The sequence below is a fragment of the Benincasa hispida genome, chromosome 8 (genome assembly GCF_027475165.1).
Source record: "Benincasa hispida cultivar pf3 chromosome 8, pf3_genome.v1.1, whole genome shotgun sequence".
Lineage (NCBI taxonomy): Eukaryota > Viridiplantae > Streptophyta > Magnoliopsida > Cucurbitales > Cucurbitaceae > Benincasa > Benincasa hispida.
Window position 1 is genome coordinate 50521636 of NC_143485.1, and position 16957 is coordinate 50538592.

The window sequence follows — 16957 nt, forward strand, 5'->3', positions numbered from 1 at the left end:
AAAATTATGGAGGGATATTGAAGTAATAACTACCTTCAAAATCAATCCAAAATACAAATAAACAAAAGTAGGAGAGCTTCATCTCCTCTCCAATGGTCAAAATTCTTCTTCACATTTCGAAAACTTCCATTAAAAAACATATATATTCAAAAAGAAAAATGATGGCCCACCTCCAAAAAAAAATAAAAAATAAAACCCATAGATTAACACATATATAAAAAATAACATAATGAAATGAATCCAATCAAAGAAAAAAAATACTATGCAGACAACAATACAATTAAAACAAGTGAATTGTTAAATCATAGATTAGACAATAACAACAAAAATTAATTAGGGCATAACTCATAGAGACCGATTAAGATCAAATTTTCAAGTAAAATAGATTTTTCATACGTAAAAAACCATTGATATTTGAAAGCTAGGAGAAAGACATAATCTCCTACCATTATCAGTGTAATTGAAATTGAGTACAAATAGAAGAGCTCAATAATAACATGAACAACTACAAATATATATGATATAACTTCCACAAGTTGTAAGTAAAATAAATTAATGAAATTCAAAGATTTAACCAAACAAATCTCTTGAAAACAAAAATATGAAATAACTTCCACATCTTGTACACAAAATAAATGAATGAAATTCAATGTTTCAACCAAAGAGATTGAGATTAAATTGAAACAACTGGTTCAGATTGAGCTTGAAATCATAGAATCGACAAAAACAAAGGAAAACCATCAACAATATGGAGATAGTTAAAAGGAAAATCATGGTAGAAAACAATATAAAAAATAATCGATCACTTCATCAAAATAAAAATTCTCTACTACATTCCGAAGCTAAAGTTCTTCCAAACATTCCATCGAACACCTTCCTACATCAAACATATTTTTGCAGGACCCATAAAAATTAACCCGAGTGTTTCGAACATGAACATCTAAATCTAAACCACACTTTACCAATCACTATTTCCTTCCTTTCTCTCATTCAAATTGATAGATAGAAAATGAAAAAAACTAACCTCAAATCAATGAAAAGTCACCAAGAAAAAAATATAGTTAATTGGTTTATTTTAAAACATGAATTTAAATATATTTAGACTTAATCTATCAAGTAAAACAAATTGGGAACAATGTTTTTAAATTTTTCTTAGTGATTATAATCCAACATTTTATTAAGTTTAGATGATTTTATTTGAATTATGTTTACATCATATATTAAATTGCAATTTTGATAATAATTTATCGTTCAAATCAATTTTTTATTATATTTTATTCGTATGTGATTAGGTTGGGACATCCTAGTCCAGTCCTAATCACACTATGATCATTTAAAATTATTTTTGAATAATGTATTTTTTATTTAATTTAAAATCAAGTTCTTATTTCTAAATTCATTAAGCTAAATGATTTAGAATTTTTATTCCTTCCGTTTATTTATAAAAATATTAATTTAAAAGAGATGATTAAATTAAAACTTACAAACAACACTCACATTTTAATTATTATCTTGAATCTCTTGTTAAGTAAATTGATATCATTTTTTTTATAATTCCTTAGGTTATATATTTATCATGCAATTATATTAATAAGGTAGATAGATCGGCTATCTTTTTTTTTGTTTTATAATTTTTATCATTTTCATATTGAAATCTACTGACCAATTCAATCAAATGTCAAACACGTAAAAATATAATTATGCTTTTTTTTTATCACTAATCAAATACTCCCTAAAAATAATTTCATCCCTACTAAATTAAAATTTAATACTTTGAAATCAAAAAGGAAAAAAAAAAAAAGAAATTAAAAAAAATGATGGAAGTTGAAAAGGCTTGGCCATATATTGAGCAAATGGTGAGAAATTGATGGGAAAAAAATTACAAAAAGAGACTGGACCGGTTAGCGCGGGCAAAACTGTACAACCGGTAATTGGGCTAAAGTAAAGCAGCCACGTGGACACCTCAAACAAGGATAAACCCAAACCCCTTATTTGATGACGTGTACTTGTAACCGTAGCCTCCATATAAATACCTTTTTCGCCCCATTTTTTTATTTGCCCTCATCTGTTTTTTGCCTTTTTCCAGTTTTTTCTTCTCACTCTCTCAACCGGCAAGAAGAACCAGACAAATTCGGATCGGGGTCCGATAAACCGGCGCCTTTTCTGATCTAGGGTTTTCCCGTTCCTTCCATTTCTATTTCCTTTCCACATTCCATTTTGTTCTTGTTTTTCTTCTCCTCTCAGTTGCTGCGATTTGGAGATCCCACTCGTGTCTCCTGTCTTGGCTCGAGATCCGGGCCAAGCACAGAAGAATACCACTCCTCCAAGTGTTTTCTTTCGGTTCATTGCATCCTCCCAGTGCTCGCCGATAGGTTCTTTCTCTTTCTCTCTCTATCTCGCGTGTACGTTTCTTTGTGTTTTGATGTTGATTGTTTTTGTTTTCTTTATTTGTTTTGGGAAGAAATGGATGAAATGGAGTATGGAGTGATTGATTGTTGCTTCTTTTCTTTCTTTCTTTATTATTTAAGTTGGAACTTGAGAATATGAATCTCGAGGAAGTGAAGTGGTGGATTCTTTATAGCTTTAGTTTGATTTTTAACTTCGTTCGTCGTCCATTTCTCAGTCGTCCAAGGTTTAATTTCTACCTGTTGCTGGTGAATATACATAATATGCGACAATGGACGGGACTTAGGGGGCGCATATTTCTGTTCGTCGGGATTTTTTTTCCTTATTGATTTTTATTTAATAGGTTTCTACTTAGATTTTGTTGTTTTTTTGTTACTATAGCAGCATCTTGGTAGGATGTATTATTTATTTATATATTTATTTTGGCATGAGATGGATATGTGCGTATTTTTTTCTCTGAATTTTAATTAACAGGTGATTTTTTGCATCTCCAGCAAAAATGGCTTCAAATGAAGGATTTCTGACTGAAGAGCAGCGGGAAGTGCTGAAAATAGCTAGTCAGAATGTGGATGTTTTGTCATCCTCTCCAAAATCTCCCAGAGGTTCATTTCCTGAATATCATATAAAAGCCCCTGCTGGTGGCAAGGTTTCGGCACCTGGAGTTGGTGTGAAGCACGTGCGTAGATCTCACTCTGGGAAGTATATTAGGGTGAAAAAGGGTGAGTTCATCTGATATTATTATAGTCTTGATTTGTTGCGAGCAAAGCAAGTTTCACATTAATTTTGACTGATGTTATTAGAGTATCCTAAAGTTTAAATGCTTTGTTATATTTGAACGCTTCATAAACAGTTATGCGAAGAAAACCCAGGATTTACAGAGAGATTTGAATTGATGCTGGATGTCAAAGCACATATTTTTTTGTTTAACAATTATTTGATACTATTAGTATATTACTGCTGTTTGTAGTTAATATTTATGCTCTTTGAAACTTGACGACTAACACTTTTGAGTGCATGGTTTGGTTAAAAAAGGAAAACATAAAAGAAATAAAACGCTGAATTGCTTTTAGGTCTGCTTCCCCTCCTTTAGAGTTCTAGATGTGAAATTTGTATGCAGGCAGTGCTCTTTAACTGTTATCTGTATGTTTCTATTGCTGGATTTAAATTTATTTTCAGCCTTGCTCGTGACATATCCTGTTGCCCTTTCCCACTTAGCCATCTTACAGAGTATATTTTCATCTCGAGTTTCTGTAATGAACATTCCAGCAGTATTGAGGTCCTACCTTATTCATGAGAGTATTTATATTTTTAGATGTAATTTAAGCAGCTTGTCCTGTTCTTACTGTTCTAACCACTAGTATATATACTGATGCTGGCAGATGGGGCTGGTGGTAAGGGCACCTGGGGTAAATTGCTTGACACTGACGGTGATTCTCATATCGACAGAAATGATCCTAACTATGACAGTGGCGAGGTAATTTCAATATTGAGTTGGACTTTATTTTCTGTTCCTGTATATGATTGCCCAATATAACGCACATGCATATCTGTCCTATTATGAACTTAAGTCTCAGAGAAAATAGCATACCCAATTATTAAGGTTTGAGGTACGATGATGGGAAACTTGTGATCCTAATGGTACTTGCATGATTGCCCATGTACTGCCTAACATTTGGACTGGTATGGTAATTGTATGCACGCTAGTGGAATTGTATTTAGTGGATTGGGATTGATGGAGAAGCTTTTAAATTAGTATTCTTTCCAAACCTAAGTATTTATTTGGTCTTTATCATTTCCTCTTTAATAGGAGCCATATCAACTTGTTGGGTCGACTGTATCAGACCCCTTGGATGATTATAAGAAATCTGTTGTATCCATTATAGAAGAATACTTTAGTACTGGTGATGTGGAATTGGCAGCATCTGATCTTGGAGATCTAGGCTCAAGTGACTATCATCCTTACTTCATTAAACGGCTGGTATCTATGGCAATGGACAGACATGATAAGGAGAAGGAAATGGCTTCAGTTCTGCTTTCAGCTTTGTATGCCGATGTTATCAGTCCTGCCCATATAAGAGATGGATTTTTTATGTTACTAGAATCTGCTGATGATCTTGCTGTTGATATATTGGACGCAGTTGATATCCTTGCTTTGTTCTTAGCTCGTGCTGTAGTTGATGACATACTTCCCCCAGCATTTCTAGCCAGGGCAAGGAAGGCATTGCCGGAATCATCTAAAGGAACTCAAGCTATCCAGACTGCTGAGAAAAGCTATCTCTCGGCTCCACACCATGCAGAGCTTGTGGAGAAAAAATGGGGAGGCAGCACACACTTTACAGTTGAGGAGGTGAAGAAAAAGATTGCTTATCTCTTAAGGGAATATGTTGAGAATGGAGATACTTTTGAGGCTTGCAGATGTATAAGACAGTTAGGTGTTTCATTCTTTCATCATGAGGTTGTGAAGAGGGCTTTGACTCTTGCCATGGAAATCCGAACAGCAGAACCCCTGATACTGAAGCTTCTGAAGGAAGCTGCTGAGGAAGGTCTGATAAGCTCAAGTCAAATGATTAAGGGATTTTCTCGGTTGGCCGAGAGCCTTGATGACCTTGCTCTTGACATACCATCAGCAAAATCTTTGTTTGAATCCTTGATCCCAAGGGCCATAACTGAAGGATGGCTTGATGCTTCCTTTATGAAATCTTCAGATGAAGATGTGGATGTTGGATCTAAAGATGAAAAATTGAGGCACTACAAGGAAGAGGTTGTAACTATAATTCATGAATATTTTCTTTCTGATGACATTCCTGAATTAATACGAAGCCTAGAAGATCTTGGTACACCCGAGTATAATCCAATCTTTTTGAAGAAACTTATTACACTTGCAATGGATAGGAAAAACAGAGAAAAAGAAATGGCATCAGTTCTCCTTTCAGCTCTTCACATTGAGATATTTTCTACGGAGGATATAGTAAATGGTTATGTGATGCTACTAGAGTCTGCAGAAGATACAGCGCTAGACATCTTGGATGCATCAAATGAGCTTGCTCTCTTTCTGGCCAGAGCTGTGATCGACGATGTCTTGGCTCCACTGAATCTGGAGGATATTGCTGGCAGGTTGATCCCAAATTGCACTGGAAGTGAGACTGTCCGAATGGCCCGGTCATTGATTGCAGCTCGCCATGCTGGTGAGAGGCTTTTGAGATGCTGGGGTGGTGGAACTGGCTGGGCAGTGGAGGATGCAAAGGACAAGATTCAAAAGCTCTTAGAGGAGTACGAAAGCGGAGGTGTCGTGAGTGAAGCTTGCCAGTGCATCCGCGATCTAGGTATGCCTTTCTTCAACCACGAGGTTGTGAAGAAGGCATTGGTTATGGCCATGGAGAAGAAGAATGACAGGATTCTAGATCTGCTGCAGGAATGCTTCAATGTCGGCCTGATCACCATCAACCAGATGACTAAAGGCTTCTCTAGGATCAAAGACAGCCTCGACGATCTTGCACTCGACATTCCAAATGCAAGCAAGAAGTTTACATCCTATGTCGAGCACGCCCAGAAGAAAGGATGGCTCTTACCATCCTTCGGATCTTCTGCTGCTGCAGATTCTTCCGTTCTCTTGGCTGTAGCTTCCTGAGGGAAAAAGAAAAAGAAACAGAGTGTTAGATTGTTTATCTCATGCATGTTGTTGCCTCATTAAATCTCTCTACTCCGTCTCGAAGCGTGCTGCTTTGCTAATCTCAAGAGGTAGTAGCAGTAGATCAGATAAATGATGGGGTCTTTTTGCTTCCTTCCTCCTCCTCATGATGATGGTTTTTTTCTTTAGGAGATGATATGCCTTTGTATAAATCTTGGTTTCTGTTTTTTCCTTTCTTTTTCTCCTCTTCAGATTTTTAGGTAAAAATGTTGTGATAATGTCATGTTTAGACAGGATCTTTTATATCTCATAATATGCTACTGCTTCGCACAACATGGAAAAGGGTTGGTGGACAGTACTTTTCACTAATCACTACTAATTTTTCTCCACGTGGTTTTAGGCCTTTGCCACTTTCATCTTCTAATTTGATCTCTATATTGTTTAGGTTTTTTGTATTAGGTCTTTCAAATATGGGCATGCTTTTTCTTTACGTAAATGCCTATTTTTGGTTAGTCCTCAAGATCGAGTTCACTAGATTATGGAGATTTTACATGCTTTCTTGCAGTTTAATGTTTCTAAGTTCATGATATTTCAATGCCTTTTTCAGCTTTTTGAAATCATCATTGTTTGTGGTGATGAGTTGAATGATAAGTTAGGAGTTATGCTTAGAGAGTTACAGTTATTTGATAAGTGGCCGATATAAAAAAAATGGGGAACATGAAATTTCACGGTGCAAATTTAAATATCAAAACACTATTAAAGTTGACCCCAACTTGTGAAGTTGGTAGGTTAAAACACTCCTTTTACTTTTTTTAATTAATAATTTGTTAGATTGGTTATTTAACGAAGAAGATTTATATTTATCATTAGAACATTTGAATATGTCTATGGAAATTAATTCTTTTTATCAATTAAAGTTCATTTGTATTTTAGTTAGATAGCTACAACTAGATAGTCTCAATTACAAAAGCATAAATGTACTTGGCAAACATTAATTCATAAACTGTCTATCATCATCAGTATGAACATAGTTGAATTGGCTTGAACATGTATCATCAATCTTGAGATTTGAGATTTAGATTTGATCTTTCAAAATTATCATCTTTTTAAAAGTTAAATTTTTTATTTCTTGATCCGTATAGAAGGTTAAAGTTATATTTGTGGTTATCTCAATTTAAATCCATTCATAATGTTGGTGTCCATGTTTTTGGGTAAAATACAAATAATATCCATTGAAAAATTCTCCTCAACTTAGTTTTATGCAAATTACCATAAGAGTAAAAAATATAAATTACACCAAACTTGTTTCCTAAAAGGCGAATATACTAATGGTACTCGGAACTTTTACTTTTTAAGAAACAGTTTAGTTTGTATTATATTCAACAAAAGTAAGGAAAAAAGAAATCCTCACTATAGTAAACAAGAAAAGGATTATTTTTTTTTAATCATGCATTAAAAATACTCCAAAATATTAGCGAGCGTACGTAAATCGGTGCAGATTGTTTCGGCATCCAAACAGCGGCTAAGCAATCCGCGTAACCAAACATGGGTCTTCTTTCATTCTTTAATTTTTTTCGCGTCCATAGTCGCAGCACAAAGTCTTTAACCGCAGAAAAGCTCAAGCTTCTCCCAAAATGCCTCTCAAGACCGAACATGGAGCATCGGACAGCTCCCTTGATGAGCACTTGAAGGCGGTCCATACTTCTAAAGTCGTTGTTCTTGCTGACCTCAACGTTGATCCTCCAGAAATGGATGACGACAGTTCCGTTCACGTTTCAGCTTCGACTACCTCCAGGTTACTTTCGTTTTCGCGTTTCCTTTAATTTTTTATCCGAATTTAGAAATTTTTGGTATCTTTTTACTCCTTTCGGTACATGAAAATTCCTTGCTAATTTGTTTCTTCTTATCTTTTGCTTGCCTTGGTGTTCCAGAGGGATAGAAAATGGTGTTCAGTTTAGCTAGGGGGTTCTGGTGTAGAATTGTGATGTGTTTATTCTAACGAATCAAAATTGTACAGGCAAACTGTTGAGTGGTTTGGTTCTTGTTTCTCAATCGAGAGTAGCTAAGGTTATTTGTTAACATTGTTTAACGAAAACTAGTGAAACATAGTAAAAATGAAATTGCTGACCTTCTTGCTGATGATTCGGACGTGCGTTGAGATAATGCCCTTTATGTGTCTACTACGTCCTTATCTGCCGGTCAAGTTATCTTTTGCTGTAGGATTTCTGTATTGGATGGTGTGGAGTGTGAACCAATGTTTAGGAAACCAAGAAAATGCGTTAAAATAATGGTTCATCTACTGTCTTTCTTGACCAACAAGGTATCGCATGAGCTCATACTTACTATTATTTTGGATGGAACAGATGCATTCAACCCAAAAACATGTAAATTTGGAGGCAGCATTAGTCGCTAGGAGTTCAAACCCAAACATGACATTAGGTAGACAAAAGAACGAGCTATCTTACTAGACATGACAAAAGATTGGGATAATTGCAGAAGTCACTGTAGTCAAGAAGCTAAAATGTCTCACTATTTCAAAATTTATTGCAAACCAAATCAAAATTCCATTCAATGGAACGTCCTAAAATCACTTCCATTAAATCCCCCACAAAAGGGTTAAAGACGGCATGACAATATATGATCTTAAGCCTCTTCGTGAAGTTAAGCTGTCTATTAGGGAGCCTCCAAGGTAAGTCAAAACACCGAATCTGAGAACTGAAATATAATCAAGGTCTTTACTTTCTTTGTCCCAAAAAATGTCAATTTTAGGGTTGAAGTTCTCCTATAGGTAATACATGCTTGAAGTAAGTTATTGTTATCCCCTTTTGTGGCTGCTGGTTAAAAAAGAAGCTTGCAATTTTAGGTTATCTATGGACGAGAGCAATCAAGACAAAACGGTGGCGATTTGCCAGGATACTAATACAATGGAAGTTGAAGGTAGACGTGTAAGCAAAATTGGAAAGTGCCGTTCAAGAAATAATAAGGTAGAGTACTCTCTTGATTCTGCAGCTGATGCAGATGGCGATCAACATGGTCAAGGTGTTTCAACTTCACGTGAAGAAAAAGTCAGCAGCCTCAAAACTGTGAGTTTCGTCAACATTTGGTTTTCTTCTCATTTGTTTTCTCCCTTTGCTGTTGTATTTCTTGCATCTTCAATACAATGCATTCTATTGCTAGCCAAATGCCATGTGATTCCTAGGAACAATCAATGGTGGTTTTGAATATTTTGCTCTGCATGTAACCCCCTTTTTAATTTCATACTATCGAAGAAAATTTCTTATCCAAAAAAAAAGAAAAAAAATCCAGCTATTTGTTTACTTAAGACCTCTATCAGACAAGTTTACTTGTAATTTCTTTGTGAATATAGTTTTTTAGCTCTCATCTACTGGTTCTCTCAATCAAATTGTGTATATGTAGTCTTCTATGTTATTCATTTGTTTGCAAAGCATCGCTGAAATGTTGAAGCTTCTTCTGTATTCAATGCATACATCTGTGGCCACAGCTCACTCCCCCTCCCCCACGCCAAATTCCTCAGGATGTGACTGTTGATTTACCTTGATTATTGGGATCCCTGCCTGTAGGGTTTAGTTCATGTAGCAAGAAAGATGCCAAAAAATGCTCACGCTCATTTCATTCTTGGCCTAATGTACCAGAGGTTGGGCCAGCCCCAAAAGGTAGTTTGGCTTGCACATTATACCTGTTTTGGTTAATTTTCTTGTTCTTATATTAATTAAACTGTGGTATTCTTTCAGGCTGTTTTAGCATATGAGAAGGCAGAGGAGATCCTACTCCAAAGTGATGTTGAGATTCACAGGCCAGAGTTGCTCTCATTGGTCCAAATTCATCATGCACAGGTTACAGTTTATATCCACGTTCAGCCTTACCTCTCTCCTCTTAGGTTATACTTCATCTCTCCTTGTAAATGATAGATATTACCAACCTGATCGTGCTCACCTGTTTTATGAACTCTCTAGTGTCTCCTTCTAGAAAGTGCAGGGGATAATAGTTCAAACGAAGAACTTGAACAGGAGGAGCTTGATGAGATTTTTTCTAAACTTAAGCATTCAACGCAATCTGATGTTAGACAGGCAGCTGTGTGGAATACCCTAGGCTTGTTACTTCTTACAACTGGTCGAGTGAAGGTGCATATTTATTATTATTCACTACCATGGTTGCCTTCCTCTTAGAAACTAATGTGGACTCATGTTAATTTATCCAGAGTGCTATTTCAGTGTTGTCGTCCCTGTTGGCCATTGTTCCTAACAACTATGATTGCCTTGGAAACCTTGGAATTGCTTATCTTCAAAGGTATAAGAACTACCATCCATGCTTGTCTGGAAGCTAACTTTCCAGCGTTTCTTCAGGTTCTTACTAACTTCAGTTACTGTAAATGATGAGTTAGGGAACCAAAATTAAAACTTGAAACAATAAGCGACTAAAAGGAGAATACTATACAGATTTGAGTTGTACGTTAATAAACACAAGTGATGATGTAAATGAGATAATCATGGAATTAATGCTAAAACTCATAGCTTCATTAGTGTTAATAGTTATATGCATGCTGAATCGACGACTCTCAGATTTTACTAAGAAGGTTCTAAGCTTTCTTTTATTTCCCTAAATAGTCAGGCTTGCATCTTCCATTTTTTTCCTAAGAAATATTCAGTATCCTTACTAGCAAGATTGTTAAATCGTGAAACGGAACGTGTATGAAAGTTGAATTTTAGTATATCTTGTATCATAACATATCGTGCATCGTAAGTTACCAGGCTTTGTCATTTGGAGGATTTGACTACCCTGGATGTTGTGCATGTATAATCACATGTATGCCTTTTCACATGCCCTGTCATTGTCAATAGTCATTACAAGAAGTTCATACCTTGAGAATATTCCAGTTTAATTAATACTATGAACTATCATACTAATACTATTGTTGGACATATGTTGTAGTGGAAATATGGAACTATCAGAAAAATGTTTTCAAGAATTGATCCTGACAGATCAAAATCATCCTGCTGCTCTCATAAACTATGCTGCTTTTCTCTTGTGCAAGTATGGTTCTACTGTTGTAGGTATGTGCTTGAGGTGGTTTGTTTGTTTCTTGGACATTGTACATATCAAAAGGACATTGTTGATGTCTTCCCTCTTATTTTGTAAATATTTGGAATGGGTTCAGGCATGATCTTTTTTGTTTTCCTTTTTTCCCCCTTTTGGCTTACTTATTAGAACCTTAATTAGTTAGTACTTTTTTTTTTGGATAAGAGATAATTTCATTAATTAGTTAGTACTATTTGTTTCCCCTATAAAAATAGTAGTCATTCTTGAACTTAATTTTAAGGTGCTGGAGCAAATGCTGGTGAAGGTGGTGTTGATGAGAAGCTTGTAGGTATGAATGTTGCAAAGGAATGCTTGCTAGCGACCCTTAAGGTAGATCCAAAAGCAGCACATGCCTGGGCAAATCTTGCTAATGCGTATTTCGTGACTGGGGATCACAGAAGTTCTGCCAAGTGCTTGGAGAAGGTGCCTCATGGATCTCTGTATTTTAGGAAAAGGTTTTCTTCTCGTGTAGTCTAGTTTTGTGGAAAAGATGGGATATTCAGTCTTTACAAGAATTATTTGCAGAATTTTACCTTGTGTATGCGTGGCTGTATGAATTGATTAATAGAAGGGTCTTGATGTTTTGGCCTCAAATTAGCTAATTATCTCTCCTCTTGTAAATATCCAACAGGGAGCAAAACTGGAGCCAAATTGCATGTCTATGAGATATGCCGTTGCTATGCACCGACTTAAGGATGCAGAAAGATCCCAAGATCGTAGTGAGCAGCTCTCCTGGGCTGGAAATGAAATGGCCTCAATTATTAGAGATGGAGATGGAATGGCAATTGATCATCCTGTAGCATGGGCTGGGCTTTCCATGGTTCAAAAGACTCAACATGAAATTGCCGTGGGGTTTCGTACAGATCAGAGTGAACTGAGAGAAAAGGAAGAACACGCTTTTTACAGTTTAAATCAGGTATCAATCTCAGTTTTCGGACATATTTTTTTCGGCTAACTGAGCTGCTCATGAGTGTGTCGGTTATTTTTTAATAATATATTTTTTTGTATTTTTTTTATTTACTAGAAACAGTATTGCTTATATACATGCTTAGCCCTAAATTTTTGCTTGGAATGTGTATAGTCTTAGAAACTGACAAAAATTAGGATTTTCTCCCGAACTACTAAGAGCTGCCGAAATCAAATCTTGAAGATTAACTGTATTTTTTTCTGCAATAACTGTATATTTCTCTGCAATTCGACTATTATTTAAGAATTATGAGTTACAAATGTTGGATGGATGTTAAGAAAGAACTATTTTCATTTTTCATTTTTGTTAAGAAAGAACTATTTTCATTTTTCATTTTTTCTAGATATGTTGGCTTTACTATTTGGGTTTAAGAAAATGAACTCCCTTATATGCTGCAATTTAGCAGTTCTTCAATGGGATCGATATTGTTGATCTTTCTGGGGACATGTCAGCTGGCAATATGTATTTGATCCGATGTTAAATTCTTCTAGAGATGGTCATTGGACTTGGGAAGATCTCTTATATGCTACTCATAATCATTTTGGAAATCTCAAATTTGATTATCCTTGACTTCATTGCTGAATGATACAGCCCTACACCCCACCCCACCCCCCCCCCCCCCCCCCCCCCCCAAAAAAAAAAAAAAAAGAAAAAGAAAAGACAGCCTTAAGGCAAGGGGAAGAGAGATCCCCCTCCACATAAGACTTACAAAACAGCTGTAAAAGAGCTTTCCAGTTCATTTGGACTACGGACAAGCTATGTTATAAAAGAATTTCTTGTTTTTGGTACACCACCCAGAAGCTATGAATCGAGTTTTGCCACAAAAGGTAACTATAGAAGAAAACCTTTCCTCGAAAATACGACGATTCCTTTCTAGCTACAGGTTCCAAATAAGAGCTTTGACTGCCATGGAACATAAGATCTCACCTCTGATTCTAACGTTCCAGCTTCGAAGGTACAATGAATGAATAAATGATCAAGGGAATCTTTAGACAAATAACACAGAGAACACACGGAGGGGGAGATCAGTTCACACTTTCTTTTGAGTAAGTCATGAGTATTCAAACTTCTGTGTGTTAAGGATCAAAGAAAACTTTTCTGTCACTGAAATGTTTCTATTTCAGAAAAAAGGATCAAAGAGAACTTTCAGTCTTTACATCTTTAGGAGCACAATTCTTCCAAATTGTATCAAGCAATGGCATTTTTAAAACAGGAGATCTTTCATTGAACTTCAAAAAAGCCGAATTTGAAGTGAACAAGCCATAATTTTCTAGGGTCTAAAGAGTTTCATCATTCCCCTCTCCCAGCTAGATAACATCTATCTGATCCACCAAACTGATCCAACTCTGAATCTCCTTGTCAAACAAATCTCTTCTGAAGATAATATCCTACGTTACCTCTGGAATTCCAGCAGTCCTTGATAGTAGCCTCTTGTTTCATGGATATACAGCCAAGGTGGAATTTTCTACCCAAATATTCTTCTAGAAGCGAATGTGACTTCCCTTATTCGCTTCGAGTTTCAAAAAACTGTAAAAACTGGCATTGTTTTTAGCAATGTCGAACCCAGGGGTTTTAGAGAACCATATTATAAATTATTTTATCAAGTTATTAGTAATCTATCAAAATTTTGTTCTTTTTTACTTCACATAGCTTTTCGTCTTCTTGATATCAAAAGGCTTTCCAAAGGTATGAAAAGCAAGAACTTTGTCGCTATTATTTCAATGTGGGAATGCTGTTCGACAGCCCAAGGACTAGCACAACTTTTGTTATTTCCAGCTCCAAGAATATGGTTTTTGGGAATGATACAAGGAGCAAAGCAGCCAACTGATGGGAAATTGACATTTTTGTGGCAATTCCTTATACGTATAATTGTTTTGACTTTGAAACTCTACAATTAAATATGTTTCCATCTTTTTGTTATCTATGTTCTTGTTAGATTGATGGCTATTGCCTTTACTTAACCTAGGCAATAGCTGAGGACCCCGATGATGCTGTTCAGTGGCATCAATTCGGCCTCCATAACCTCTGTACACGAGAATTTAAAAAATCACAAAGATACCTCAAAGCTGCAATTGCCCGGTTTAAGAACTGTAGCTTTGCATGGTCAAACCTAGGTATGCCATTACATTTAATGTCGATTTTAGTTAATCGCTGGCTCTCTTGTTACTCTCATTAGTCAATCATGTTCCACATTCGTATATTGTTAGGTATCTCATTGCAACTCTCAGACAACCCGACACAGGCCGAAGAAGTATACAAGAAATCTCTGTCATTGGTGGCAACAGAACAAGCACACACCGTATTTTGTAACCTCGGAAATCTATATCGACAGCAAAAGCAGTATGAACGTGCCAAAGCTATGTTCTCAAAGTCTCTGGAACTGCAACCTGGCTATGCACCTGCATTTAACAATCTAGGATTAGTGTTTATTGCAGAGGGTCAATGGGAGGAGGCTAAGTATTGTTTTGAGAAAGCTCTTGAGGCTGATCCGTTACTCGATTCAGCTAACTCAAACTTGATTAAAACAGTAGCCGTATCTCGACTATGTAATAGTTTATCGTCGTGTCGTGTTAAAGATTGAAACTTCTGCCATTAGCTTCATCCTCATTTTGAGATTGGGATGTAGAATATGCATAATATTTTCTTGCAAGGAACTGTAGAGCAGCATTTACTCAATGAAGATGCTTCCTGGAGATTTCTTCCCAGGCTAACTTCCTTGATGGAACCAATGTGTTAATATGATCATAGGCTCAATTAGATTAGTTTCTAAGGCTCGTTTGGTAACTATTTTGTTTTTAGTTTTTGACTATGAAGCCAAAAAATGGATTTTTCACCTCTAAATTTCTTACTTTTTTTTTTTTTTTAAATCTACTCTTTGACGTTATTCTAAAAATCAAAGCCAATCTTGAAAACTAAGAAAAAAAAAGTAATTTTTAAAAATTTGTATTCGTTTTTTTTTTTTTTTTAGAAATTTGGCTAATACAATTCTTTGTACTTATATAAGGTGTAAATTATTGTAATATCCTAAGAAATTAGGAGGAAATATATTTAATTTTCAAAAGCTAAAAATAAATAATGAGATGGTTACTAAATAGGGTCTAACCTAATATATTTGATTCTCCCTAAGAAACTCTTTGGTTGTCCATGTCTTCATAGGTCATAAAATTAGTTGCCCTCTATACATATTATTACATATATATATACCATATCTCAATGGACTGGCGTAATTTTTCTACTGCGTGTACGTTTCCATAATGATGGTGTTTTATTCGAAACCTATTGAGAGGTCCACTAGAGATCAGAAATTGTTGAAGAAAGAACAAGATGTCAATTTTAAATAAAAGAATTTCTATATAGAATTATATGGGAATGGTGATTAGAACGAACGATTCATAAATAGAAATCACAAATCAAAAAATTTTCCAAATTTGTATGTAATAGATCATTGACTTATTAGATTTCTTGTGTATCTTCTTTCATCTCTCTCTATCGAAGACCCGTATTTGGTTCGATCCAAAATGATTCTATCATTTTTGTTCTGCAATTCAATATAATTCAATATAGATAGATATATAGACATATATATTTGCCATTGAGGCCGAACCTAAACCTGTGCTCGAGAGATAGCTGTCCATATACTGATAAGGGATGTATGGATTCTCGAGAAGAGAGGAGCCGAGGTGCTGGTTTACATATACAACATATATCAAGTTAGAGCTGTAGCTATGAGTGCTACAGATGGTCTAATGAGAGGAATGGAAGTGATTGACACGAGAGCGACTCTCGACCGAATTTTCAACGTGCTTGGAGAGCCTATTGATAATTTGAGTCCTGTAGATACTCGGTTTAGCTCGGCGGAAACAAAATACTTTTCCTAAGGATTATTTTAAATAGAAATAGGGAACGAAATGAATACCTGGAAAGATTGTTATAATCTTCTTTTGTATAGGGATCATCTATAAAGCGGGTCCTTTTGAATGCATTCAGACGGAAAGGCTGACATCCAAAAATGAAATGCTCTTTGAATCGCTGAAGAATGAATGACCTTATAATATAATGCCCTTTATTTAAATTTGATTCCAACTACCCGAATTGGTTTGCCATTTCTATAAAGGATATAATTGATAACTCTAAGCTCCAGATTATCCCTTTCTTGCAATAGATCCTGTGGGAAAAGTGTTACTAAATTTATACCGTCAGCTAGTTCATATATGATTACTAGCAATTAGCATAAAGCGGTTATGCGACAACTTGAAGTTGATAAAACTTCGATTCTAAATCACCGAATCTTGCATCCAACCTCGGTCTTTTTTGCACAACACAAGGGATGCAGTTCCCTTTCTATTCATTTCTATGATCATAGAGGGACCCTTTTACCATTTTGTATAAATGGACTATTCTATTTGTACAGATATGGTATAGGGGTGCATTCAATCTTTGTTTGTCTATTAGTTCACCGTTCTTCTCTTTATCGCAGGGTAGAGCAAAACAGGTATGGAAGCTATAATTGTAAACCGAAATCAAATCTATGGAAGCATTGGTTTATACATTCCTCTTAGTCTCGACTCTAGGAATAATTTTTTTCGCTATCTTTTTTCACGAACCGCCTAAAGTTCCAACTAAAAAGGCGAAATGATTTCTCATTATCTCAATTGAAGTAATGAGCCTCACAATATTGTAAGGCTCATTACTTTAACTAGTCCCTGTGTTCCTCGAATGGATCTCTTAGTTATTGAGAGGGTTGCCCAAAAGTAGTATATAAGGCATACCCAGTAAAACTTACAAGTAAACCAGATTATGTGGGAGCGGATTGATGAAAATCAAGTACGCCTCCATCTAAGGTGGGAGTGCTTATACTT

The 16957-nt window shown here is 35.6% G+C and overlaps 2 protein-coding genes across 4 annotated transcripts; both read left to right on the top strand.

Annotated features, from left to right (window-relative positions):
• The first annotated feature begins 2050 nt into the window (after window positions 1–2050).
• On the top strand, window positions 2051–6423 carry LOC120082925 (MA3 domain-containing protein). Of its 2 annotated transcripts, none has more exons than XM_039038344.2 (4): window positions 2051–2372; window positions 2901–3125; window positions 3786–3880; window positions 4214–6423. In XM_039038344.2, exons 2-4 carry the CDS (start codon window positions 2906–2908, stop codon window positions 6032–6034), a joined length of 2136 nt encoding a protein of 711 aa, XP_038894272.1. In that variant the 5' UTR covers window positions 2051–2372; window positions 2901–2905; the 3' UTR covers window positions 6035–6423. The 2 variants fall into 2 exon arrangements, with proteins under 2 accessions (XP_038894272.1, XP_090172628.1); XM_090316502.1 differs by having other exon boundaries at window positions 2058–2372; window positions 2881–3125.
• Window positions 6424–7531: 1108 nt separating this feature from the next.
• Window positions 7532–14823, top strand: LOC120083193 (tetratricopeptide repeat (TPR)-containing protein). Of its 2 annotated transcripts, XM_039038834.2 has the most exons (12): window positions 7597–7829; window positions 8898–8971; window positions 9044–9117; window positions 9616–9708; window positions 9787–9888; window positions 10009–10176; window positions 10254–10342; window positions 10985–11106; window positions 11373–11554; window positions 11763–12047; window positions 14065–14212; window positions 14306–14823. In XM_039038834.2, the coding sequence occupies exons 1-12, from the start codon at window positions 7669–7671 to the stop codon at window positions 14677–14679; spliced, it is 1872 nt and encodes a 623-aa protein (XP_038894762.1). In that variant the 5' UTR covers window positions 7597–7668; the 3' UTR covers window positions 14680–14823. The 2 variants fall into 2 exon arrangements, with proteins under 2 accessions (XP_038894761.1, XP_038894762.1); XM_039038833.2 differs by having other exon boundaries at window positions 7532–7829; window positions 8898–9117.
• Window positions 14824–16957: the final 2134 nt, after the last annotated feature.